Genomic DNA, 26,913 nt, shown 5'->3' on the forward strand with positions numbered 1-26,913 from the left:
TTTTGAAATCCATCACGTGTAGAGACAGTTGTAGCAATGAAGTCTGCAGAGGGAGAATATTTTTTCATTTCCCTATTAGAGACTTGAGAAGAGAAAAAATTCTATTTGCTTTCCTATTCTCTACATTGCTTGCAAAGTAAAGTAGTAGACAAAAGTAGACAAATTCTACTATTCACTACTATTCATGACTTTTGACTGATTGTTTTCTTTTTTTTACAAACTTTCACACTTTCAGACATTAAATTAAAAATTATATTTAAAAACAATAATAAATTATAAAATATTATTTATTTATATAAAAATCAAATAAATTAAGTGTCAATTTGAATACACTTTTTGTTTTATGTTTTTAAAATCAAATATGGTGGTAACTTCTATTAAAGAATTAAGAATTTTTAGAAACTTAATATTAAAAAATTTCTTAAATTTTTTTTTTTAAAGAAATAAAAGGCTAAATTTTATTCTCTGTGAGGAATAAAAAAAATAGAACTAAATAAAAATCAAAAGAAGATAAAAAAATGGATTTAATGTAAATAAATTTTTTTATATGAATAAAAAATATTAATAAATTATTTTTATATATTACTTCAAATTTATTTTAATTATTTTAACTCTTTTAAATAAAGATTAAATAATTTTAAAATATATAAAATTTTAACAAATTTTACTTATAATGATTTTTTTATTTTTTTCATAATAAAATTAAATATGAGAAAACCATTTTCTTTAACTTTTTTTCCTTATTAAAATGTATTCTGACATTAACTAAATAAACTAAAAATTTATTAATTATTTGATTGTTAATTTTATAAAAATATCAATTATATCAACCCCATGAGTCATTAATTTTATGAATATAATACAAAATTCTAAAATAAAGTTCAACATGGTTGTAGAATATCCTGTCTCGTTCTTGTTTTTTTAAAACAAGTTTAAAAAAAACAATTGAAAATAATTAAAATATATTATTGTATAATATTTTTTTAAGAGTTAAACTTGTTTTTTAATATTTTTTCTTAAAAATAGAAAATAATTATTTTTTTATCGTATAAATTGTTTTATACGATATTTTAAACATTAGTAATCTTCTTTAATTTTCCAAAAATTACAGAATGATTTTAGAATTCAATTTTCAGATACTTTCAAAAAAAAAAATTCTTTAAACTAAAATTTATTCCATATATTTATTTTTGGAGGAAAAAAATGGCCATATTTGTTGAACTTGGGTTGGGCTTTAGGGCCACCCAATGGCCCAAGTTGCAATTCTCAAACAAATGTGGCTCTGTGGCATCTACAGTCTGTTAACAAAACCCTAGAATCGCAAGCATTGATGTTATTAGGGACGAGAATGTCTAATTCCCGGTTAATTCTGTCATTGTTATTCCGGTTTATTCTCATCATTCAACTTCTATCCAGAGTTTCAGCTATCAGGTATGAACATTCTCTCTCGATTTTGTTTGGTTCATCAGAAAATTTAGAAAAGCAGGAATTTTTTTTTTCAGATTCTGATGTTTCTTGTTGTTTGGTTTATTGGGTCTTTGTAACGGGAACTGCTTACCTTAGTGAATCCTAAAAATTAATTCGTAATGTATAGATTTTTTGTTTTTTTATGATCACACACTTTCTCTGCAACCGAACATCATAATTTGTTTGCATTGTAAGAAAAATGTTTTTGGGCATTTGTAGGATTGACAATTATCTAATCTCGCTGTAATCTTATAGTTTTAGGGTTATTTTTTTGGTAGCCTCTCTGCATTTAATAATTCATTGAAGAACTTTCCCTTTTTATAAGAATTCAACCACTCAAATTTCCCAACTTTCAATGGAAGGACTATGGAAAGAATTTGTAGACGTCTATCTGTTTAAAATCATTTAGAAAATCTTTTTTTTTCTGACAGGCAAGATAAAATATGTTAATATCTAAAGCCCTAACCAGAAGGGGCCACAACCCTAGCACATGAGAAGTATATCTAGAGTGCCAAGATAGAATATAAGAACTATCCAAATTATCAAGGAAATCTAAGGAAGGAATGCAGCTGACCCTGACGCGTAATGAGACTGACAAGAAGGATTTAATGAAAAGATATTTGACCGAAATGAATGAGTTCTCTGAACCCATAAAAGTCCACTGATCTGGCGCTTCACAAACACCAAAATCGAATAAGAGGGACAATGCTTCACGCTGTCCTTTGTCTCTGAGCTACAAAAATATCATACCTCCTTCACAACTTCACTTTGACTTTACAAGAGGAGCATCTAGGAAATCCCAAACAAAGAGAGCACCAATGATCACAAAGAGCTATCCATCTTGCTATGGATTAAGATATGACTAGTCAGTTCATTGTCTTTCTTTATAAACAGTGCTTGTTGACTAAAGAGTAAAGACTAACTATGCCTCATTAGCTAAGTGGTAGTGAGGATCTTCCAGGCCGCCTCCCAAAAAAGGGTGGTAACTTTTGGAGGGGCTAATAAGAACAAAATCTCCTTTTTTTAGAAAAAGAGCCATAAACACCTGTCTTGATAGAATTACACAATGACTCAGTTGAGAAATATTCATGCTTTGCAACCTTCAAGATGAGAATGCTCCACATCAGCCCTAATACACCTTGGCATAATGTGATTAAGAAGCACCACCTCCACCTTCAGCTCTTACTCATGAAACCTCCTCAAGAAGAAAGAATTCCAATGACCCTGAGGCTTGAACACTCTCCCTTACCTAGAGGTCCACTAACTTAGGGTCTCTATTAAAAGCAATAGTAAACAAGTAAAGAAAAGATTATCTTGAAAGGGTCATCCTACACCAAGCATCATTCTAAGACGTTGTGGACTTGAAATGTCAGTTGAGACTGATATGACTCGACCATCTTGACTTGGTCGAGATAAGTCCTAGACTCAAGTTGAGTATTATGGGGTTTAGAAACAATTGACCCCTAATTGGATAGGATTCTCTTGAATTGTTGACTTGCTAGATGACCCAGAGTCACAATATTGCAACTCAAATATGATGAAAATGGGAAAAAAAAAAAAGCTTTGCTTTTTTTCAAAGATTCCTTACATCGATCAAGAAAAAGCTCTTAGTCCATGACTAGGAACAAAAGTTCAAAATAACTTAGTTTGAAATAATTATTGATTTGTTATGAATCACATTTTTTATTTTTTGAAATAAAAATCATTGAACATTAGTATTGAGTACAAAAATAAGTATGGTAATATGTAAGAGTTTTCAATTAATAATACTATTATAGACCAACCCATGCTTGTGCTTAACTATTTAAACAATGTCAAATGTAATAGATGCTTTTGTTATTAGTTTGTTGAGTCAATCTAATTCTAATGATATTCTTGGATTCTTTCAATTTTTTTTGAAGATTTTTTTGAGTGTTTTAATTAGCATATTACATCTTCACCCTATATTGATTCGATATGTTGAGACTAATTCACCTTAGGACCTTCCAAGTGAACGATTGATAGTATGACTCTGGACCATGTTTATGCCCATGCTTGAAAGAAATGCTAGTCCTAGATGGGAGGAAACCTACCATCTTGTAATTGCTTTCCAAAGGTTAATTCCATTTTCTTAGAACCATTCTTAGAGCATTGCCTAGCCTCTGCTTCCTCATATTTCCCTAAAATGGCTTTTTACCAATGACCATTTACCAATTAGAGCTCTGGTTAAGAGAAAAAAGACTTTTACTAGATAACCTAACCCTACAATGAATATTTAATTTCCAAAAGGAGTATGGAATAGATATAATATTTTTAAATAAAAAATCCACAAAGTAGATTCCTCAATAAAAAAAATTCTCAAACTAGTGGCTGAGAAATAGTGCTTCTTAATCATGTGGACATCCATGTGGCTTGAGATTTTTTTGTTTTTTTTTTTGGTTACAAAATCGCAGTCACCAACTACGGTTTTGAATTTAAGCTTATAACTGTAGTTAATGCCTATGATTTTAGACCTATTTAAAATCAAAGCTTAAGATTTAAACCATAGTTTTTGAACCTTTTAGTTTTTAATTATAATTATGTGTAAGTTCTTTCTATGAAAGGGAATCCATATGTGCCACATGAAAATATTATAAATTTTAAACTTAAATTGAACTTATATATTTGGATATTATACACCAGTTACATTATAGTATATAAAAGATAAATAGTTCATGTATTTTTAGCCACTGATTTGGTGGTTTTTTAATACAATCTCTTTATTTATAAAAAAAAAAAGATAAATAGTTAATGTAATAAATTTATAATGCCAATTTTTTAACAAAAATAAACCAAAATATTTTTACATAAAATAAAAAGTACCCAAACTTTTTTAAAATAAAAGCAAAACCTTATAAAGAACTAAGAAGTTTGGAAATCACTCTTCAAAAATTATATGATAAATATGATTACATATTATAATATACATGAAGCAAATCATTTAAGTCCATATATTAAAAATAAAAAAATAAAAAATTATCACATAAATTAGTAACCATTGGCATATTAATAAATGCAAAATAAACAATTAATGTCATAAATTCATTATACTAAATTTATATGAACAAAAATAAGTTAAAATAATTTCGCATAACACAACAAAAAATTTATATAAAAATAAAAAGTAAAAAAAACTGCAGTGTAAGTTTTAAGTTTGGATTTTAAATAAGCCCAAAACCATAGTCAGCAATATAGTTTTACCTATCAAAAGAAAAAAAAGTCAGCAATATGGTTTTAAACATAAGTCAAAACCATAGTTAGTGACTATGGTTTTAGGGTTATGTTTAAAACTGAAGAATTTCTGAATTCCTTTTATTGATCTTTTAGGTACACACCATACACATATATATACACAAATGACTGAATAAGAAAATATTAATCTAGCTTGATTCTCTCCTAAAATTAGGAAACTGAATCATCCTAAATGATCTCTCCTTTTTTATTCCTAAAATACTTTCCTAAATTAAAACCCTAACTTTGAATGCCAAATTTCAACACTCTCCCTCAAGCTGGAGAATATATATCATATAATCCCAGCTTGCAAGTTAAGTCTTCGAAGTTAGGCCTAGGTAAAGCTTTGGTGAGGATGTCTGCGGTTTGGTGCTTGGTAGGAATATAGTTCAATTTAACCGTCTCACTAGTCACCTTCTCTGTGATGAAGTGTCTGTCAATCTCAACGTGTTTGGTCCTGTCATGATGCACGGGGTTCTTTGCTATGCTTATAGCTGCCTGATTATCACACATCATCAGAATTGGAGATGAACTCGTTTGTCCCAGTTCACTAAGAACCCTTTTTATCCAAATCCCTTCACAGATTCCCTGTGCAAGAGCTCTGTACTCAGCTTCTGCACTACTTCTAGTTACAACTGATTGCTTCTTACTCCTCCAGGTAACAAGATTTCCCCAGACAAAAGAACAATATCCAGAAGTGGACCGCCTGTCAATGATGTTTCCTGCCCAATCCGCATCTGAGTATACTTCAGTGTCACGGTTCTCTGTCTTTCTGAAGAATAGACCTTTCCCTGGTGTCATTTTTAAATATCTAAGAATCCTGTAGACTGCTTCCATGTGTTCCTCAGTGGGGCTATGCATGAATTGACTTACAGCACTCACTGCAAAGCCAATATCTGGCCGAGTGTGTGAGAGATAAATCAAGCGCCCGACGAGCCGCTGATATCTCCCCCTGTCTACTGGTGTACTTTATTTCTCGATACCAAGTCTCTTCTGACTATCCATAGGAGTATCAATTGGTTTGCATCCAAGCATATCGGTCTCCTTAAGAAGATCGAGTATGTATTTTCTTTGAGAGACTACAATTCCCTTCCTTGATCTAGCCACTTCCATACCAAGGAAATATTTCAAATTTCCAAGGTCTTTAACTTCAAACTCTTCTGACAAATACTTCTTCAAATTCTGTAATTCCTCCATATCATTCCTAGATAGAATAATATCATCAACATAGACTATCGATATGGCCATTTTCCCGGCATGAGACTTCTTGACAAATAGAGTATGATCAGCCTGACCTTGTTTGTAGCCCAGCTTCAGGACTACTTTTGTGAATCTATCAAACCAGGCTCGGGGAGATTGTTTAAGGCCGTACAAGGATTTTTGGAGTTTGCAAACCTGATTCTTTGCCATACTTCCTTCGAAACCAGGTGGTATTTCCATGTAGACTTCCTCTTCTAGGTCACCATTTAGAAACGCATTTTTTATGTCCAGTTGTTGCAAGCACCAATCTTGATTGACAGCCAATGAGAGAAGAATCCTGATAGTGTTCAGTTTTGCAACAGGAGCAAAAGTCTCCTGATAGTCTATCCCATAGGATTGTGTAAACCCTCTAGCTACCAAACGAGCCTTGAATCTCTCAACTGATCCATCTGCTTTGTATTTTATGGTGAAAATCCACTTGCACCCCACGGGCCTCTTCCCAACCGGCAAATCTGTGATAGTCCACGTCCCATTCTTCTCAAGTGCATCAATCTCATCTTGTACTGCCTTCTTCCATTCTGACATTTTGAATGCCTCTTGTATTGTGTTGGGAACCTGAGTATCATCAAGAGAAGTAGCAAATGCTCTGTAAGATGGTGATAGCCCTTCATATGTAACATAATTCCCAATTGGATGATCTGTACATCTCCTAACATCCTTCCTCAATGCAATCGGCAGAGTAGAATCATCAATGCTGGGAATTAACACCTCTCCAGCCCTATCCTCACCTATGTTCTCTTCAGGAAGACTTGAATTGGAGCCAATATATTGGCCACATGTTGACTGTGATCCGTGCTCTAATTCCTGTCTTTTCCTCCTTCTGATGTAAACTTGTAAGTTCTCATTAGCAAGTTATGGGGCTATAGGTTGAATAGGCATGGGAGACTGGATGGTCACAGGAGAAGGAACATTTGTGTGCTGGGCTGGCTGGACTGATGACGGCATGGGTGTGGACAACTCAGTGGGCGCAAATTGGGAAGGATTTGGTGACTCTGAGTGAAAAGAAGGTACACCCTCAAGAAGAGACTCCCAAACTTGATGTTCATTCATGCTCTCCCCCTGAACATGAGATTTGGGATAGAAGAAGACATGTTCAAAGAAAGAGACGTCCATGGTGGTGTAAAATCTTTTGTTGGTTGGAGAATAGCATTTGTACCCTTTTTGGGTTGGAGAATACCCTAGGAAAATGCACTTATTGGCTCGAGGAGCAAATTTGCTACGATTTTGAGGATACACATGAACGAATGCTGTGCAACCAAATACTTTGAGTGGTAAATCAGAAGAGGCTGCACGGGTGTGAGGAAATTGTTTTAAGAAAAGTTGACGTGGGGATTGAAAGGTAAGCACTCTGGATGACATACAGTTAATCAAATAGGTAGTTGTGAGAATAGCTTCCCCCCAGAAATAGTTTGGAACATTAGAGGAAAACATAAGGCATCGGGCAACCTCCAAGAGATGTCTATTCTTGCGTTCAGCCACCCCATTTTGTTGTGGGGTGTCAACGCAAGAACTTATGTGGATAATGCCGTGATTTTGAAGATAAGTACTGAGACTACTAGTAAAGTATTCCTTTGCATTATCTGACTTGAGGACTTGAATTTTGGAATTGAATTGATTTTAAACCATAAGATTGAAGGTTTGAAAAATGTGCCCGACCTCTGACTTTTCTTTCATAAGGAAAACCCATGTTACCCGTGTATGATCATCAATGAATGTCACAAACCATCGAGTGCCAGAAATATTTTTTATCCGGGAAGGACCCCACACATCACTATGTACTAGAGAGAAAACAGTCGAAGGTTTGTATGGGATTTGAGGATATACTGTTCGAGTATGCTTTGCAAACTGACAAATTTCACAGTGATAAGATGCTGGATTTTTATTGATAAATAATTTGGGAAACAATTTTGCAAGGTAAACAAAGCTAGGATGACCAAGGCGATAATGTAACATTATAATCTCACTATCTTTATTGACCTTAGAATTTGACACAGAATTGAAAGACTCTAACATACTCCGAGACTGTACGCAACTTGCTTGAGAGACTTGGTTTGAGAATTGGCCACATGAGAGGAGGTAGAGCTCGGAACACAGTTCAGCACTACCAATCATCTTCCCCGATTTCAAGTCCTGAAAAACACACGAGTTTGGATAAAATTTAGTAACACATTGGAGATCACGGGCCAATTTGCTAATGGACAAAAGATTACAATCCAAGTTTGGAACATGGAGGACAGAGTCAAGATATAAGTCTTTAGTAAGTTTTATAGAACCTGTCTCGGCAATTTTTGACTTTGAACCATTAGCAATATGGACGGATGAATGACCATTACTTGGCTTGTAATTTTGAAGAATGGCAGCATCTCCTGTCATGTGATCAGAAGCACCCGTGTCCACTATCCACGGCTTTATTCCTCCTCGATTAGCAGTGAAGGCTACACCGGTAGTACTGCCACTGCCAACTTGGCTTAATAGTTTCTGTAGCATCTCCATCTGCTCTTTGTTGAATGGACTCGGCTCGGGAACAGATGTGCTCTCAGAGTTGGCAGCCACATGTGCTTTGCCATCTCTGTCAAACCGTGACTTTGGTTTCCAATCAGCCGGTTTGCCATGAAGCTTCCAGCAAGTCTCCTTATAATGGCCTGGTTTCTTACAATAATCACACCAAGGCCTATCCCGTTTCTGACGATCTCCACCACTACTATTAAATGACCGAGCAGCAAGGGCAGAGGCATCCAATGTTGGGGTAGGTTGCTCTTTGGATCCCATCATCACTTTCTTTCTACTTTCTTCACGCCTAACCTCTGAAAAAGCCTCCGTGAGACTTGGCAGGGGTTTAATGCCCATGATTCGGCCTCTAACATCATCCAATTCCCTGTTTAGTCCTAGGAAAAACTTGAACAGTCTCTTTTGTTCCACAATTTTCTTTGTGAGTGTGTTGTAATACTGAGTAACTGTCTACTCTCCTTGGCGGAAGTCATGTAGGGCTGATTCAACCTGAAAAAGTTCTGAAGTATTTTCAGAACTTGAGTAAGTTTCTTTGGCTGCATCCCATATGTCCTTTGCAGTCCCAAACAACAAGAAATTTTCACCTATGTCATTGTTCATGGAATTGATAAGCCATGACATGATCATGCTGTTTTCAATCTTCCACTTCCTGAAACCCGGTTCTGAAGTTTCTGGCATGACTGCTTCTCCAGTGAGGTACTCATCCTTTCCTTTACCGCAAATGAACAACAACACAGATTGTGACCACTGTAAATAGTTATGACCATTTAATTTGTGTCCTGTGATGAGAATAGGAGAGGAATCACTGCCACCAAGGTTTGGAATTTCAGATCTGCCTCCTGATTCTGGTGACGTGACGCTGGATACTTGTGATGATGCCATTCCGTATTTTGTCATGGATCGGAAAGGTAGAAGAACACTTCCAAAGGCACGTGCAGGGATTGGAGTTAAGAAAAAATAGCCGGAGGACGTCAGAAAAACTGATCGGAGGGCCCGTGGAGGCAAAAGAACCCCAAAAGAGGCACGTGCAGGGCTCGGATGGCAGAAACAGGTACGAAGGGTGGCTGGTCGGCGTCAGGCGAGCCTGGAGTAGGAAGTGCGTCGCCGGAAAGTGGCTCACGCGCCCTCACGCGCCGGTGTGTGAGATGCAGTCGCCGGCCGGAAAAACGCGCGTGGGCGGCGCGTGGATGGGTTTCTGGCTCCGGTGCTTTGGGAAAAGTTGGAGATCTCCTCCAGGCGCTTCTTGCGGTGTGAAAAAAACCGTCGCCGGCGGTGAATGTTTTCTGACAACGATTCGACCGACCGGAAAACGTTTTCTCCCTTGGATCTGAGAACAGGGACTGATGTCCGGAATGAGAGATGGCCAGAGAGATTTGGCCGGAATGAATGATGGCCTGAATAAGAGGTGGCTAGATGGGATTAGGGTTTCTATTAACTGGCTCTGATACCATGAAGAATTTCTAAATTCCTTTTATTGATCTTTTAGGTACACACCATACACATATATATACACAAAGGACTGAATAAGAAAATATCAATCTAACTTGATTCTCTCCTAAAATTAGGAAACTGAATCATCCTAAATGATCTCTCCTTTTTTATTCCTAAAATACTTTCCTAAATTAAACCCTAACTTTGAATGCCAAATTTCAACAAAAACCATAGTTGGTGACTGTAGTTTTGTCACATCATTCAAAGTTGTAGTTACTAAGCACTAAATTGAGAATTTTTGTGTAAAATATATTATACTAGCTCAAATATCTTCCAAAAGCAAGTAAAAGAATCCATTGTGGTGGACCTTGCAACCAGTTGTATGGGGTGGACTGAAATAACTTGCTTTATATCCCATATTTTGAAACTCTATCAACATGTGTTACGTAGACATTTTTAGGTATTTGAAGAACTTGGGTTGGAAATTACATGACAAGGGTTTAGTTATCCACTCTATCAACATATGTGTTTGACATGCCTATTGGTAAAATATGTACTGGAGGTGTTCAACAAAGAAAAAGAAGATAAATTCAAATTGGACTCATGTTTGACGTCTGTCTTAGTTATTCACTCTAATTGGGCTCAGAGAATAGAACCAGAAATTAAAGAAAAAATGGAAATTAAATTATTTTGTTGTATCTCCTTGTGCTAAGTTCTTAGGAATAAACAAATCTGAGTGACATTTAGATACAACTAGGACCTGGCTGGTGCCTTGAGTCCCTGTAAAACAACTATTAACCAGGATAGCTACATATCCAAAGTTATATAATTTAAATTATATTTCTACTGTCCAAGCCTGTTGCTTTTGCTTTCTGATGGTACTGCATGAGTTTATGTTTTTGATTATTTTGGTTCCCATACTCCTCAGTCTTGACTTTCGCTGTGTATTTAGATTGTTGAATACCATCAGATCTAAAATTTAATATTGAGGCTAGAGTTGGGACAAAGAAACATAACCAGGGAAGGAAAGTGGCATGAATTTAAAAATTTTAGCTATTTTTAGGGGCTGGCATGTACAAGGCTGTGCTTGAAAGGTGCTCTTTTTCATATTTGGCCACTGCTAGTAGAGTTACCAATTTTCTTGTTTCAGGGTATTGTAAAATAATGAAAGTGAATCCACTGTATTATAATCTAGCACATGTTTTATTTAATCTCATTCAGTGTTTTCTTTTAATTTGGTGCTTTTGTTAGCTAGAAACTGCACCTTTTTTATTTTCATACACAAATGCTGTTTTCGAATTTCTAATGTAGCTTCTGCTTCCATTTTTATAAATGTCTCTGAACTTTTTCTTCCCGTTATGTGGTAATTTTGTATTTTAGGTTCTTTTCTTTCCTTTTTTTAATTTTTTTATTTTGATTTCTCTCTTGCACTGCAGGAAAGATCCCAACCTTCTAGAGAAACGAATTTGCAGAACTACAGTCCAAGGAAGATACCTTCGAACTGATGATAATGGTATGTGTTTCTTTCCTCAAGTTTTTGATCTCTTGTTGCCCATGTATGCTTTATATTATTTTCACTGGGTGCAACAGAAAATGTAAATAAAGGAACTAGGGGAAATCTTTACAAGTAGAATATTTGCATTTACTGCATCTTTTACTGGCATTGCCAAGCTCATGAGTTCCAGAACCTTAAGCTGAATCCTTTCACATGTTTAAATCATCCTCATCTACTTAAAAGAAATATCTTTTATTTTTTATTTTTTATGAAATTCTGCAATAATATCTAGTTTATTGGTTTTCAAGCTTAAAGATCACAGCCCATCTCTAAGTGCCTTGGCAAATTTAAGAATAGATTCAGGAATAGTTTGAATAGAAATTTGAAAATCATAGCTTGAATTTGAAACATGGTTTAATATCAGTTGTAAGTGAGAAAATCATAATAACTATTATAATGCAGCTAAAAGATAGAAATTTTGAGGCCTCAGTTTGCTCATTTGCTTAGGCATAACACGGTGTTGAGTTTAAAATCTCAATACTATAGGCAGTGAAGTTCAATGGGTCTCACCTGTGAATATCATTCCCTGGTCGGCTCACTGATGTTTTCTAGGGAATACCTTCACAATACTGCTGATGGGATTTTTGGTTTGCTCTTCCTTTATATACAGATAATCCACAACTTGGGTTAGATGTAGATATGAGAGTTATACATATGTGATTGATTTTAAGGTGGATTAGGCTTCTGGTGATCCACTTAGGAAATATAGGCCCTTTCATCCTCTGCATCTATCAGACTATAACTTATCAATAGGATATTTTGTAATGTTTTACTAATTGATATTAATGCCACCTCCCTCAGATTTTGAAAATGAAATCCCTTTTCCTTGTGTTTATTATGGTTGCAATTGGCTTCTGACTTTGAACTTTGGGATTTGGCCATCCAATTGAGTACACCTTCTGGTTTGAGTTGTGCTGGAAGTTCTTTATTATATATAAATACATGCCAACACTGCCAGAATTTGCTACTGTGCCTATATCTATGGAAGGCTCCATTTCTTTCCATTTATACTGCTTCCAGAACTAGTTTTTCCTATTGTAGGCCATGTGTGTGATGCTCTATCGATGGACCCACAGTCTGGATGCTGCTTTGGAAAGAGAGAGCAATTCTCTTGTCAGTGAGTTATCTCTAAAATGGATTCTGATAAAATTAAAAAAAAAATAAAAATCTTTAAATGGGTGCTCCTGAGTTCTCGCTTTGTGCAGAAATATTTGATAGTTGTTAACAGTCTTTTTTCTTCCTTGCAGTGGATGCAACCTCATTTCACAGTGTTGCAATTCTTATGAATTTTGTGTTTCATGCTGCCTGAATCCAGCACGGGTATTTCATTATGGATCAATTTCTTTCACTCTCTCTCTCTCTCTCTCTCTCTCACACACACACACACACACCCTTCTTACTCAGAATGATAAAATTTGAAATGTGCTTTCATGATGGAATAGACTCAAAAGGAATTAGCACTTAAGGTGAAGATGGCCAAGCCAGTAAGTGCAGGTAAAATTTTACTTTGTAGTAGAAACCTTGCATGTTTAGTAAAGACACATTTGTAGAGTCATCCATTTGGGGGTTTGTAACTGTCATTGTAGATCTCATAGAGGGTATCTTTGAGGTAAAATTTAACCGGATTAGATCATGTTCCTACCTGAACAAGCCAGTGAAAATTTGACATTTTCCAAGTGATGTTGAGAATTTGGATGGTAATGTTAATCTTCAATGATGGCTGTTTATTGCCTGTATGTGTTTGAGTATGAAATAAGTGAAGTGGGAAGCCTAGGCTGCCTCTATAGTATATTTTTTTCCTGCAGATGGAACTTTTTATGGATGACACATATCCATCATTCTTCTGGCAGGGGCTTATGCAAGTGTTTTTGATTTCTGTACTGGGAGGTGCCGTCATAATTCTGAGAGTGTGGTATGTAATCATCCCATTGTTCCTGTTGTATTTGTTCATCAGTGAAGGTGGTTAATGACTGTCTGCAACTTGTGCTCAATAAATTTTATTCATGCTATAATTTGAATTGTGTATGAACAAATTTTGGGCATGCTGAGGGTCATGAATGGAGAAATTTGGGATCTTGAACCTAATTTAGATTCCCGTTTTACATGGTGTATGAAGGAGCATGGGCCTTGGCCCTCTTTCTTTTAAACATCAACCCCTGGTCCTTTGAAACATAATCATGAACAAAAAAATACCAGCACCATCACTACCACCACCACTAACAACAACAATAATAATGCTAATAATATGTAGCACACTGATTATGTTGCAAATCAGTTTGTTATGTTTTGTGCATTATCATCTGAACTAAGTTTGAACCTTTCAGGTACATGAAAATGCTTATCTTAGCGATTTCCATCACTGCTTTTCTCTGCCATCAAATTCTACAGGTGTGTCCAGATATATCATGGTAATTAGAAAATATGTTGACTGCTTGATTTGAACCATTATTAGTTAATCCACTGAGATATTGGTGACTGGCTAATTTTTTTTTTCTTTTTTAGTCACAAACTTACATTAGTAACCACTGTTATGCAATGTTGACTCCTTTTGAACCATGTCAGTTAATCCACTAAGATCATGTTCACTACCTATTTTTATTAGTTACAGATTCACATTATATAACTACAGTGTACTGCTTTGTTAGTGTGATGCCCATAAAAGACATGTTAAAGAAGACACATTAAAATTATTATATTAAGAAACAATGTAACTTGAGTATTTATAGCTATGGTGGGTTTTTTTTTTTTTTTTCCTTTTTTCTTTTTCTTTTGCTCTCTCTCTTCCCATTGGATTATTTATTTATTTATTTTGGTGGGGGGGGGGGGGGGGGGGGGGGGGGGGGGGTGTGGTAGGGGATGATTTGGTCTCTAAAATCTAGAGAGTTTTTTAGGTTTATTTGGCCAGAGAGAATAGTGAAGCTTAAATGGTGGGTCACTGGATCCAAGTGAATACAATGGAATGATGGCATCATGGATTTGTCAGAATTCCTTGGTTTGGTGGGTTCTACTCCTTTTGGATTATATTTAGAGGTTGGAGCTGTATTCAAGTAGGGATGATGTTCCAGTTTGGTTACTATCAACAGGAAAAAATTTCTCAGCCAAATTGGTTTCCCAGCCAAATAATTTGGATTCCAGAGTTCCTCTTACGGTGGCATTGTTTGTGTGGAAAGCAAGTTGGGCAAAATGTCACATGTGGAAAGGAATGGGGATAGTGTGGACCATCTTTTGATTCATTGTCTGGTGACAGGGGAGGCATGGTCTTTGATTCCTAACTTTTGGAATTTTTCTGAAGATAGTGAAGCAATTGATGGCTAGCATGCATGGTAAGTTTGTGGGGGAGGAAGAGAAGGAATGCATAGTCAGCAGTTCCTTTATTCATAGCCTGGGATTGTGGCATGAGCAAAAAATAGACAAACCTTTGAGGCTGTTGAAGTCCTTGGGAAGAACTCCAACGAAATTATCTTGACACCTGTTCTGTTTGGATCCATGTCCTTATGGCTTGTTTTTGGATTTTATTGATGAGATGACTGGGGAATAACTTGTGGAGCTGACCGGGGAGAGCTTTCTGCACCTTTGGGGTTTTTTGGTGTGTCTGATGTAGTTTCTAGTACCCTTTCTTGGACTTTGAATGAAAATATATTTGTTACAGATGGGTTCACTTCTCTATTTATTCATAGGTGCCCCCTCCTGTTGACAGGACAAAAACTCTATTTTGCATTGTCAAACCAATGATGATAGGTGATGCTGAACTGAACTGATAGTGATGGGTTTGGTTCAGAAAATTACCTCACTCCATGCAAGTTTAAGAGAGATAAAGAAAATAAGATGGTTCATAAAATTACCTCACTCCATGTAAATTTCAGAGAGATTGAGGCAATAAAATGAACAAGCTACAAACCAGACTAAGACCTGGTGGAATTTGCATCTTCTAAAGCAAGAAGAAATTTAGTCACACTTGCATCTTCTAATTGTAGAGGGAGATTCTGCCATTGCAATATCTTGGGTGAATAAAAAGGAAAAGGGTTCATGGAAGTTTGACAACTGGATGTGCGAAATCATAGATACTGTAAATGAGTAGTTCTTGGATTCCTCGTTCGGCTAACCAGTTTGCAGATGTTAGCCAGGTTGCAGATCATTAATGGAAATTTTTTGATATAGTGAGTAGTAATAGCTCTGGTTGTTTGTTGTTCAAGAATTCTTGTTTAGGCAATTCATACCAACATAGTGTTTTGATCTAAAGTTTCAATTCTTCCATGTTTCAGCAGTAGCATATTGTTCCATAGAGCTAAGGTCCAAAATATGGAAGAAACAAGTGTTTCCACGGCTCTACCACACTGACAGTTCTGTTCCACTTAATCCCTATTTCATGGCCACATATCTTTTTGGCTAAGGTGTGAGAAATTATCCTGATACATGAATCCAATTTTCATTTCATCTAGGAAAAGCCATCTCTTTGTCATTTGATACAATAGTCTTGCGTTAGATAGGAACAAATTTGATAAATACTGATAACTCTTGGATGGAGTATTAGAACAGAAAGATCCATTAGATACTGAACTATTGGAGGAGCACAACATATGACTTCCTTTGTTGGAGATTTCCTTCCCCCTTGAGTGTCCAATGATTGTTCTCCTGTATATATGTGGGTTTTTATGAGAAGGGGCTAGTTTTTGTGGTTCTAATTCTGTGTTACTTTCTTCCATAGTTTTTTACACCTTTGAAGGATTGGTTATCCTTCTTGTCTTTATCAATTGATTGATGAGTGAAAATGTTTGTTTCTGATTAATTGAAAAATAAAAGAAACTTAGTCACACGGAGAACCTATTTTCTTATTTATTAATTCTTTGATTTCACTTTACCTTTATTAATGCTTTGTTAAACTCTAGAAGCAATTGGAAATTAAAAGGAAAATCATCTTCCTATCTGTTCCAGCAACCTTTGAGATTCAGTACTTGAATTACAATCCCCAAAAGGATCTGAAAATCACTATATCAAATCATGCCTAAGGGTAGGTCTGAAATTGTGAAAATATGGGGTTTATTTAAGTTGATGAAGTACCTATCACACTGTGATGTTGTCCGCATTCTCAGATTCATTATATAATTGGGTCTCTGATTACTTGCAAGGCTGAGATGTTATTCCATGTGACCCATATGATCCTATCAAGCATGAGAGGGTTATGCCAAAGATGGTATGTGCTCCACAAGGAAGTCCTCGGAAATGCAGTGCCATTACCATGTAGATAGCATTTCTATATTTCATTCTGCTGCTCTTTACTAAGTCTCACTCTAATTTTGGACATAAGGATTTGTGTCTGATTGGATTCAGTTCAGTATTATAAATGACACTAATTTTGCATGTTTAAATATCTGCTACAGCTGGCGGTGTTGATAGAAACCCAGAATTAAGATTGAATGGCATTCATGTTGTTGTTGGAAGGTGAGTTATCATGGAGATCTTTTCTATTTTGTCACTTTTATATTTTAAACTTCTGGCAGTTGGTTATTTTCTCAACTTCTTATACATGGGAAACAGGCAAGGAGAGTCATGTGACTCCGTTTGCAAATCAAATGGGCAATCATGTGTTCCAAGCAAGCTCTCGGTGCTTAATCAATGCGAAATGTGAGCTTGATTTTTTAGACACTATATTTTCTTGTCTTTATTTATTTAATCATATTTCTTTTGTAGTTTGTAATTGAAATATCTCCTTAGTAAAATATTTTTATTTTTAATAGGCTTCATGCAATTATTTGGAATTAGGTTATTTATCTTCTTGATGAAAAGTTAACAAGTTCTCTGGAATCATACTTGTGCTGGGTTTATGCTGTAAATTAGGCAATTTTTTGCTGCTTTCCATGCAATTTAATTGCTAACAGATGCATGCTTGCTTTCTGAGTTCTGGATATGCTTAGCTCAGGAGCACACTGATGTAGGACAACCCTAGGATGGTTGCCTACACTCAAGGGTAGGTGGGTTAGGGTTTTACTTTTAGGGTGTAAGGAGAGGAACAAAGAATAAATTTGATGGTAGAGAAAATTATAAGATAAGAAATAGAGAGAAAGAAGAAACAATGACGAAAAGATGGAAAACCTTAGAGTCTCACCTAGAAGAAAATCAATGGAGTCTCACCATTGTGGGTTGCAACCTTGCAATGAAAGAAAGTATAATATTATTCATCAAATTCATCCCTTTGATTTACATTGATTAGCCTATTTTTAGGCTTCTCTAAGAAATCCAAAGTCTACTAGGACTCTAATAACGTATTATGATTCTAATTCTAATTATAACATCCAAAGTCTACTAGGACTCTTCAAATTCTAATTATATTATAACTCAACTAGCTAATCCTAATTAGACTCTAACAAATACCAATCCCAATTCAATTCTAATTAATAGTAATCCTTCTTAAAGTTTACTTAGGTCTTCACTTTCTTCCTTGAATAAACTTTAAAAGGCTTTCCCCCATCACACACTTTTTTCTTTCCTTATTTCCCCTTTTCTTAGGGTGGAGAGGGCTGGAGGTTGGGGGCAGTTGGAGAAGCAATGCTGCATTTGCTGAACTGCTTCACCAAACAAACTCTCCAACAATAGACATCACATAATGCCTTTGATTTACAAAATCAAATAATATGCTTGTAAGTCTGTCAGAGAACCATTTAAAAGATTTATACATTCTCTTAATGTAGGGATATATGGGAGATTAAGAGCAATGGTTCTCAAGTGGCAGTACTTACCTGTGAATAATACAATATTCATTGCTGAAAAGTTTATGGAGACATTGCAGGATCGCTTATTTGGAAATTTCATCATGGAGATATTGTGATATAACTTGCATTTGAATTTTTTGAGATTATTCTTCTTACTTCTCACAACATCATATTCTTTTACAAATTTTAAAATTCCTTGTATCATAAATAGTATGCAGAAATATATGAGCTGCAAAGGAGCATGTTTGGCAAGCATTGGAGCTGATCAACCTGCTGAAGTCGTTGATGATGCCCCTAGACATCTGGTATGCTTGCTTGCTTGTGCATTTGTTTTTTTGTTGTCAACACCTGTTCTTTGGAATTTATCTTACTGGTCCTCTGGGTGGTTCATGAAAATAAAATTATAAGTTGCAATAGCTTGTTGAAATTAAGTAGTGCCTCTGGGCATTACTGTCAAAGGCTTAGTCACACTATGGTGGTATTTTCACCATTAAAGAAATCTAGTATTGCCATGAGGATTTTTTTTTTCTTCTTTTTTTGGACTGCAAATGACAGGTTTTATCGTTCTCTTCTTATTCTTTTTAATTTATGATCTTATACATGGAAAAAAAATGAAGTTACTAGTAAATTGAGACTATGCTGAAACTGTATAGGAACGCTATGGTGTTTTAACTTGTGCAATACCAATGTGTGTATGGAAGAAATGGTTATTATCATGCACAAATCAGGGCATCATATATGCATCAAACCAAGGATTATACTGCAAGCTAATTAGATCTATTGACAGAGAATGGTCTTTGGACAGTGTTACTAATCAGAGAGTGACTATAGAACACATTCTCCAGCATGGAGATTTGCTGACTCTTCTATTTTCTATCTTAGAGAAGTTTCATGGAATTGAGGGACAAATGATGATATCATATTTTTAGAAGTAGCTCCTACATGCACAATTTTAGCGGTATCTTTTTGAACCTTTGTTTTAAGAATCCAGGAGCATAAGCATAAAACTTAGGCTTTTGATATTTGAGAAACATAGGTGCTGGAAATGATAGTTGGGAACCCGGGGGAAATTGTTGGCAGTACATTGATGTAGGTAGCTTTTGATGAGAATTCTACATTTGCAAAATGATGATACGTGGATTAGGTAATACCACTTTTTTTTATGTTTTTTTTGGGTAGAACTAATGTTGAACAAATTCCTTGTTTTTATAGTTTCCCATTATTATTTTAACAATGACATGGAACAGCATGGATGCATTTCTTTTCCTAACTTTGTCCCCAAGGAAGCAAATGTAAATGACACAATAAACCAGAGCATTACCATATTTAACTTTTTTAGAATCAAGAAGATAAATTGTAATTGATCAAATGTGGGCAATGCTTCCATATCAATCTTTGTCTTAATGTTTTGAGGAAAATTTTCATTCAACTTGTGTATGATTTGTTTGCCTTATGCTTTTCAGAATCCTGGAGCATGCTTGTATACTCGAACACAGACAATTCTTTCTTGTGATGGTTCACATCAACATACAAGGAGACTATGCCCCTGTGCATAGTTTATTAACTTGGTGAGTTTTTCATTCTTAACAAGGGTTCCAAGTTCAGTCTCAAAAGGTAAAAGTCAAGATGAAAATCTCAAGAAACCCCCATGTCAACTTTTGGAACTTTTGTGATATACATTCTATTAATACATCTTGCAAATAGAATTCCATGGGCCTCTTCTTTTTCCTAACATAGTCAAGACCAAAAATTCAAAACGTCATTAGATCTAAGATCCTTTTTCTTTTCATGAATCACATTGATTTAAAATGACTTGGTTTTTATATGCTGTTATTAGCATTTCATGCCAGCCATAGCTTTCAACTTACCGTTTCCTTGGAATCATGCTATTTAACTTATGGGTGGCTTCCTCAATAACCAATACTGTCAGCATAATGAAGCCATTAAAGTTGGAGGATCTTTAGATTTCTAAAATGACCAATATATTGTATTCCATGCAATGCTCGCACATATGTATCTATTTGGCCTTTGTTTGAGAATGACAGCCAAGCATATACTTTAGCTCCTTGTGTGTGCCCTGAACCCTTAAAACAGGGACCATACCCTATCTAACATTTAGTTTATGTGCAGGAAATGCCACCAACAGGCATGGACAGCCATGGAGGTTTTTCGGCTCTTGTTGACATAGTCACTGACGAAACAATACCAAAACAGAGGAGAATGTTACATGAACTCTTTATGTAATTAGTTTTGTTAATACTGCACTGAAACAGGCAGAAATGTTACATGAACTCATGCTTATGTAATTAATTTTGTTTCAATGCTCCTGAATGATGAGAATTTCCATTTCAGTATAGAATACCCTTTTTTAGATTAGGTAATTGTTAACTTTTTGTGAAAGTGATTCTTTGAAAAGATACTGTAGAGCAAGGTTTTCAATTAATAAGTTAAAAGAAAAAAATTAAACTCTAAACTGTCCTGAAAATTCTCATTGAAAAGAGCCTCAAATGTCAATTTTTTTACTTTTAATGTTTCAATTATAATAGAACTTTTTGGAAAAACCAAAACACTTAAAAGGTTGAGCCAAATGGGAATCCCAAAGAGTTTCATATTCAGAACTCATTTATTTTGACTAATAATCTACACTTGCTGAACTCTTCATCTGCTTGGAGAGGAAAGGCTGGGGAAAATGATGGGTTTCAGAGCAGTGGTCATCGTCATTAAAAAATCACTGAATATACCCAGCGATCTTTTTGGTATGAAGCCAAACAGTATTGACAAAACAAGTCATTTGAATGCCTCCAAATTGCCATTAATTAGCATTATTCCATTCAGATTCCCAGCAAGCCGAAAGCATGAAATGGCATGTAAGACAATCAAAAAGACAAAAGGTGAGGCTTTTCCCTGCTTATGGTAGAGACCTTTCTCACATTCTCTCTCTTTTGTTTTGAAAAAAAAATTGTTTATAGGGAAAACAGTTTAACATTTGGGAAATGAAAATGGAATGGAATCCAATGCAAAAGGGGCAAGACTTTGTAAGGGAAAAATGAAAAACCATTCCAATCAATTAACCACCTTCAAGTTTTCAATACATGTAATTGATAAGGAAGCAAACATTCCAATCCAGCTCTGTGTATGCTTTATATGCCAATATTTAAAAGCTGTAGTCTGGCTTGAAGACACTCTTGCTCAATGGCTTTGACCCATCTCTTAAAACCCCCAACCCACCATTAACACTACCTTTCTCTTCTGCAACTTCCTCTTCTTCCTCCTCATTTCCCTGAAAGGCTGGGTGGCCGAGAAGGCAGTTGAGTAGTTGTGTCCCCCTAAGTGCATTTGTCAATGGCAAGTGACCCTCAGGGGTGTCATCAGTGAGCTCCCACATGAACTCAGTGGGAAAGGCCCTGTAGTTGTACTGCTCAACTTCTGTATCAAGCTTCTTCATCCACCCAACCTTGAGGAAAAACCTGCTGAAGTCCTTGTTCACCTTCTCCCATATTCTCCTCTGCACACTGTACCCAAACTTGTTGTTACTGTGCTGCCTCCACAGCTCATCAATGGCCTTGAGATCAGCCTCTGGTATGAACTGCACCTCAGAGAAGAACACATACCCTCTCTTCACTGCTGCCTCGCCTGCCAACACTATCAGCAGCCTCCTGGTTTCCTCATCTGCTTGCCTATAGTTCTTGGAGGAGAGGTGTTGTTGGAGCACATCATAGGAAATGGCTTGGGAGGTTGAGGGTGTTGTGGAGGAGGTGGTGGAAGAAAGAGCAAAAGGGGTTGTTGTTGTGGCTGTTGGTGGGGTTGTGAGTGTGTGAGACAGGTTGGTTGTGTTTGTATTGGTGGCGGGTTTGAGGAAGAGTGAAGAGAATGTCGATGGGTGTGACTCAATGGAGTGGTGGTGGTAGTGCTTGAGGAGGTGGTGGTGGTTGCTGAGGGATTGGAGTGAGTTGGTTGCCATTTGTGAGTGGAGATGGTGGTGAGTTTAGGAGGGCATTATTTGAGTGCAAAGGGAGATGGGGGTTGTTTGGGAGATAAGAAATGGGTGAAGAGGGAAAGTGGGGTTCATCGACAAGATTACAACGAGGGATTTTGATTGGCCAAGCGTGGGTGAGGCTCGGCAGATCCTTGCCATATAGGATGTTGATTGGGTGGGTGTGGGTGAGGCCAGATTTTCCTCTGATTTCCTTCATTTTCCATCTTGCTTTGGCCCACTGGATCCAAAACATGCAGAAAAATAAATGAAGTTCTCTACCACTATTTAGTTTCTCCAGCTAAGAAACACAAGTGCCACAACTTACTTGGCTTGTGACCAGAGAGGTTTCTCTTTCAATTTAATAATATTTTGAAAGCAAATAAAATATTTCTTTAAAAATAAAAAAATAAAAAAAATCTCCAAATGGGGCCTCTTTAGATACCATATCATGAGTGATCCCTTTCTTTTTGTCAAGTGCTAGTGTTTCCAACTAGAAGTGGCAATGGTTGAGTCATACTCAAATTGATTTTGGTTTGACTAAAATTTGGTTATGGAAGCAATTAGATAAAATACCCATGTGACCAACATATGGATGATATGAGTTCTTATCTCATAAGTTCAAATATGCTCAATTCATGTATGTATATATGCTACATAAATTATTTATTTATTTATTTTTAATTTTTTATCCACTTTAAGAAATCTCTAATATGGTATTCGATAAAAATTAATACTTATTAGTTAATAACTTAAGTTGATTTTAAGAGGGTGTTCATTAAATCTTAATACTTATTACTTAATGATTTAAGTTGATTTTAAAATTTAGGAAACACTTTTAAAAATTTGAAAAATCACTTGTAATACTAAAAAAATATTTATAATGTTTGTCGCATAAATATTTGATATGTGATTTTCCTAAAAACACTTCTACTAAAAATATTTCGAGTAGAAATACTCCTAAACGCACTCTTACAGTAATGTAACTCACGCTGATAATGTCCCAAACACAATACAACTTATACTAATAATGTATAACTCTTATCGTTTGATTAATATTAAGGAAAATAGTGTTTTGATATATATACTTAAAAGAAATAGCAAAAAGGAAAACTCTAAAAAATAATTCAAATTTTATGTTCTTTTTAGTAAAAGATGATACTTATTCAAATCAAATGTAATATGTATATCATTGAAAGGTAGTATCTCATATCATCTTTATATGAAATCCTAATTATTCGAAATTCAATGCATTACATTTGGAGTTTTAAAATTTATGGGCCATTTTTTTCAAATTTTCCTCCAAAAGTGTGTCAAAACACACTTCCCCCTTATTATTAGAGTAATTATGAGAGAAAAAAAAATGAAATTTTGATGATGTGGACAAGCCCAGACTGCCCAGTTAGCCCAACATGAAATTTTTTGAAGTTTGTGTGTAATGGGCCAGGAGTCAAAATAAGCAGAATCAACCCATACGTGTTAAATTTTTTAGTTATATTCAATGGGCCGAGAGTTAAACTAAGCCCAAACTGATACCTGCTAACTATGATAACACAAGACACCCTTAAATAGAGGCTCTAGAACTTCGTTTGTTTGTGTTTTTTTTTTTTTTTTTTTTTTTTTTTTTTTTTTTTTTTTTTTTTTTATTTTTTATTTTTTTATGGATATAACTTGTCTTTAAATTTTCAAACTTTCTTCGATATGTTAAACATTCTCAAAACTTCAAGTAGGAATGACAATGAGACAGGTTTTTTCGGGTATCTACCTCATCTCTTCTTGATTTGAAATTAAAATAAACGAGTTAGGGACAAGTTTGATATTTTTTTAAAAACCTGAAATGAGCTTGAATATTAGTATTACTTTATCCTACCTCGCCCCCGATTGTTTATAAAATCAATTAAATTTAATTTAAAATTTATTTTTATATTTTAATATATAAATACTAATAAATAAAAATAAAATACTTTTTAATAAAATAAAGTTATATTAAAATAAATTTAAAATATTTAAAAAAAAAATTCAAAAAAAGGTTAAACACGTGGGATGGAGTCTACCCGTATAATTTTTTCAATGAGATGAGAATGATAATTATTTTGAATAAACATAGTAAGATTGGGATAGAGGCGACTTGTCCTGAACTTGCCTTGTTGCCATCCTAAACTTTAAAATCAAAATAAGAATTACAACCATGAGAGAAAAATTTATTTGACAATGATATATTTTTATTATCATTATTGTAAAGTTTGTTATTATTTTTTATATGTAAAATTTTAAGGCTACTTTTGGTTCCGAAAAATACTAAAAAAAATAAAAAATAATTAAGGAAAAATATTTTTTCTTGTTTGGTTTCAATATAAAAAATACGGAAAAAAAATTAAATATAATTAAAATTATTTATAAATTTATACATTTTAAAATTATTTAATATTTATATAATAGATGAAAATAAGTAATATGGGTTTGAAGAAATATAAAAATTATAATTTATTCGATTTTAAATCTATTTTTCATTTTTTTCTTTACTTATTATTTCCTTTCCTTTTTCACCTTATTTTCTTTCTCTCACATATTTCCTTAAATTTTCCAGTAATCAAAGGATCACGCTTACTTATAATGATTCAATATTTAAAATAAAATAGGAAATAATATATATATATATATATATATATATATATATATATATATATATATATATATATATATATATATTGTTGTAAAACAAGGATAAATGCAACACAAATAAAGTAATAGAGATAAAATATATCTTATTTTAATAATATATATAATGGGAAGAATGAATCATATAAGAGAGTTGAGAAAGTTGAGATAATGAAAGACAGAGAGAATTAGAGAAAGTAAGAAATTTTTTTCTTGCTTAAGGATGCATATTACAGGGGATGAGAAGCCCTTTTATAGGCTTTCCAAATGGATTAATATTCCCATTAATGAATATTAATGGAACTCATAAATAAAATTAATGGTTTCCATTAATGAGTATTAATGGAAGTCATAAATAATATTTAATTAACATTCATTATAATTAATGTGGTGACATTCATTACTTCAATTATAACATTCCTCCTTTGATGTCCACCACATTGAAGAATATGCTTCATTAAAACTTTGTCAGTAAAAAACCTTATAGGAAAAACCTAACGAAAGAAAAAGAGTACATTATTCTTATAATTTTTTAAGTTTCTCTTGGTATGAAAGATATTTTGCATCTGCATATCCAAACAATTGTTGCTTTGATTCCCTTAAGTAAAATAGACTCATATCAGTAGTTCCGCGAAGATAACGCAATATATGTTTGATACCATTCTAATGTCTTCGAGTTTGAGCGGAATTGTATCTTGTAAATAAATTGAAAAAAAAACAATGTCTAGACGTGTACAATTGGCAAGATACATGAGTGCACTAATAGCACTAAGATATGGTACTTTAGGACCAAGTAATTCTTCATATTTTTGCAAGGACAAAATGGGTATTTTTTCACATCAAGTGATCGGACAACCATTGGAGAACTTAAAGGATGTGTTTTATCCATATAAAAATACTTCAAAACTTTTTTAATGTATGTTGATTAATGTACCAAAACTCCATTTGGAAAATACTCGATCTGCACGTCGAGACAAAAATTTGTTTTTCTAAGATTTTTCATCTCAAATTCCTTTTTCAAGTAATTTGTTGTTCTTGTGAGCTCTTCAGGAGTTCCAATAAAATTTAAGTCATCAACATACACTGCAATAATTGTCAATCTAGTTTCTGATTTCTCAATGAAAATGCATGGGCATATAGGGTTATTCACATACCCTTCTTTTAGTAAGTATTCACTAATGTGATTGTACCACATGCGTCCGTATTGCTTTAATCCATATAAGGATCGTTGTAACTTGATTGAGTACATGCTACGAGGCTTTGTACAATTTGCTTCAAGCAATTTAAATCCTTGAGGGATTTTCATGTATATATCATTATCTATGGATCCGCATAAATATGTTGTAATAACATCCATGAGACGCATATCTAGTTCTTTTGAGACTACCAAACTAATTAAGAAATGAAATATGATTGTGTCCATGATAGGAGAGTATGTTTCCTTGTAGTCAATACCAGGTCTCTACGAGTAACCTTGTGCTACTAATCACGCTTTATATCTTATGATCTCATTATTCTCGTTGTGTTTTCGTACAAATACCCATTTGTACCCAACAAGATTTACATCTTCAGGTGTTTGGACTATAGGTCCAAAAACTTCTTGTTTTGTTAATGAGTTTAACTCTGTTTGTATAACTTCTTTCCATTTTGGCCAATCATTTTTATGTCGGCATTCTTCCACATTTCGTGGTTCTGAATCTTCATCATTTCTTATGATATCGGAGGCCATTTGGAAAGCGAAAATATTGTTTAAAGAGTTATTTATTTAGATAGAAGAGTTTAATAACAATATTATTTCGATCCCATTTTTCTCCCATGTGTACATAACTTAATGAGATCTCACAATTTTCAGGTACATGTGTCTTTTCAAGGGCTTCTCGTTCAATATGTGCCTCTTCAGAGGCTTTTTGTTTAATGTGCCTCTTTAAGGGCTTTCTGCATTATTTGTGCATCTTCTGGGGCTATAGATTTAATTTTAATCTGATCAGTCATTTTGATGGTCTCTTCTAAAGTGTCAAGTTTTTCTTGTATTATTCTCTTCCGAGGAGTTATATCCTTTGAGCTGACAGGTCTGCCACGCTTCAGGCATATCTTAGATTCAATTG

At 34.6% G+C, this 26,913-nt stretch overlaps 2 protein-coding genes across 3 annotated transcripts; one reads left to right on the forward strand and one right to left on the reverse strand.

Moving 5' to 3' along the window:
- Positions 1-1,268: 1,268 nt before the first annotated feature.
- LOC117914595 (UPF0454 protein C12orf49 homolog) lies at positions 1,269-20,553 on the forward strand. 2 transcript variants are annotated; one of them, XM_034829982.1, is made up of 13 exons: positions 1,269-1,431; positions 11,352-11,428; positions 12,512-12,587; positions 12,718-12,790; positions 12,913-12,964; positions 13,321-13,382; positions 13,795-13,878; positions 16,597-16,708; positions 16,849-16,909; positions 17,006-17,092; positions 18,389-18,482; positions 19,641-19,745; positions 20,308-20,553. In XM_034829982.1, the coding sequence occupies exons 1-12, from the start codon at positions 1,331-1,333 to the stop codon at positions 19,731-19,733; spliced, it is 972 nt and encodes a 323-aa protein (XP_034685873.1). In that variant the 5' UTR covers positions 1,269-1,330; the 3' UTR covers positions 19,734-19,745; positions 20,308-20,553. The 2 variants fall into 2 exon arrangements, with proteins under 2 accessions (XP_034685873.1, XP_034685874.1); XM_034829983.1 differs by lacking the exon at positions 16,597-16,708 and having other exon boundaries at positions 1,274-1,431; positions 13,795-13,858.
- Positions 20,554-21,209: 656 nt separating this feature from the next.
- On the reverse strand, positions 21,210-22,264 carry LOC117914596 (tetrapyrrole-binding protein, chloroplastic). The gene has a single exon (XM_034829984.1). The coding sequence runs from the start codon at positions 22,136-22,138 to the stop codon at positions 21,332-21,334; it is 807 nt and encodes a 268-aa protein (XP_034685875.1). The 5' UTR covers positions 22,139-22,264; the 3' UTR covers positions 21,210-21,331.
- Between the last annotated feature and the right edge of the window lie 4,649 nt (positions 22,265-26,913).

This window comes from Vitis riparia, chromosome 5 (assembly GCF_004353265.1).
Source record: "Vitis riparia cultivar Riparia Gloire de Montpellier isolate 1030 chromosome 5, EGFV_Vit.rip_1.0, whole genome shotgun sequence".
Classification (NCBI taxonomy): domain Eukaryota; kingdom Viridiplantae; phylum Streptophyta; class Magnoliopsida; order Vitales; family Vitaceae; genus Vitis; species Vitis riparia.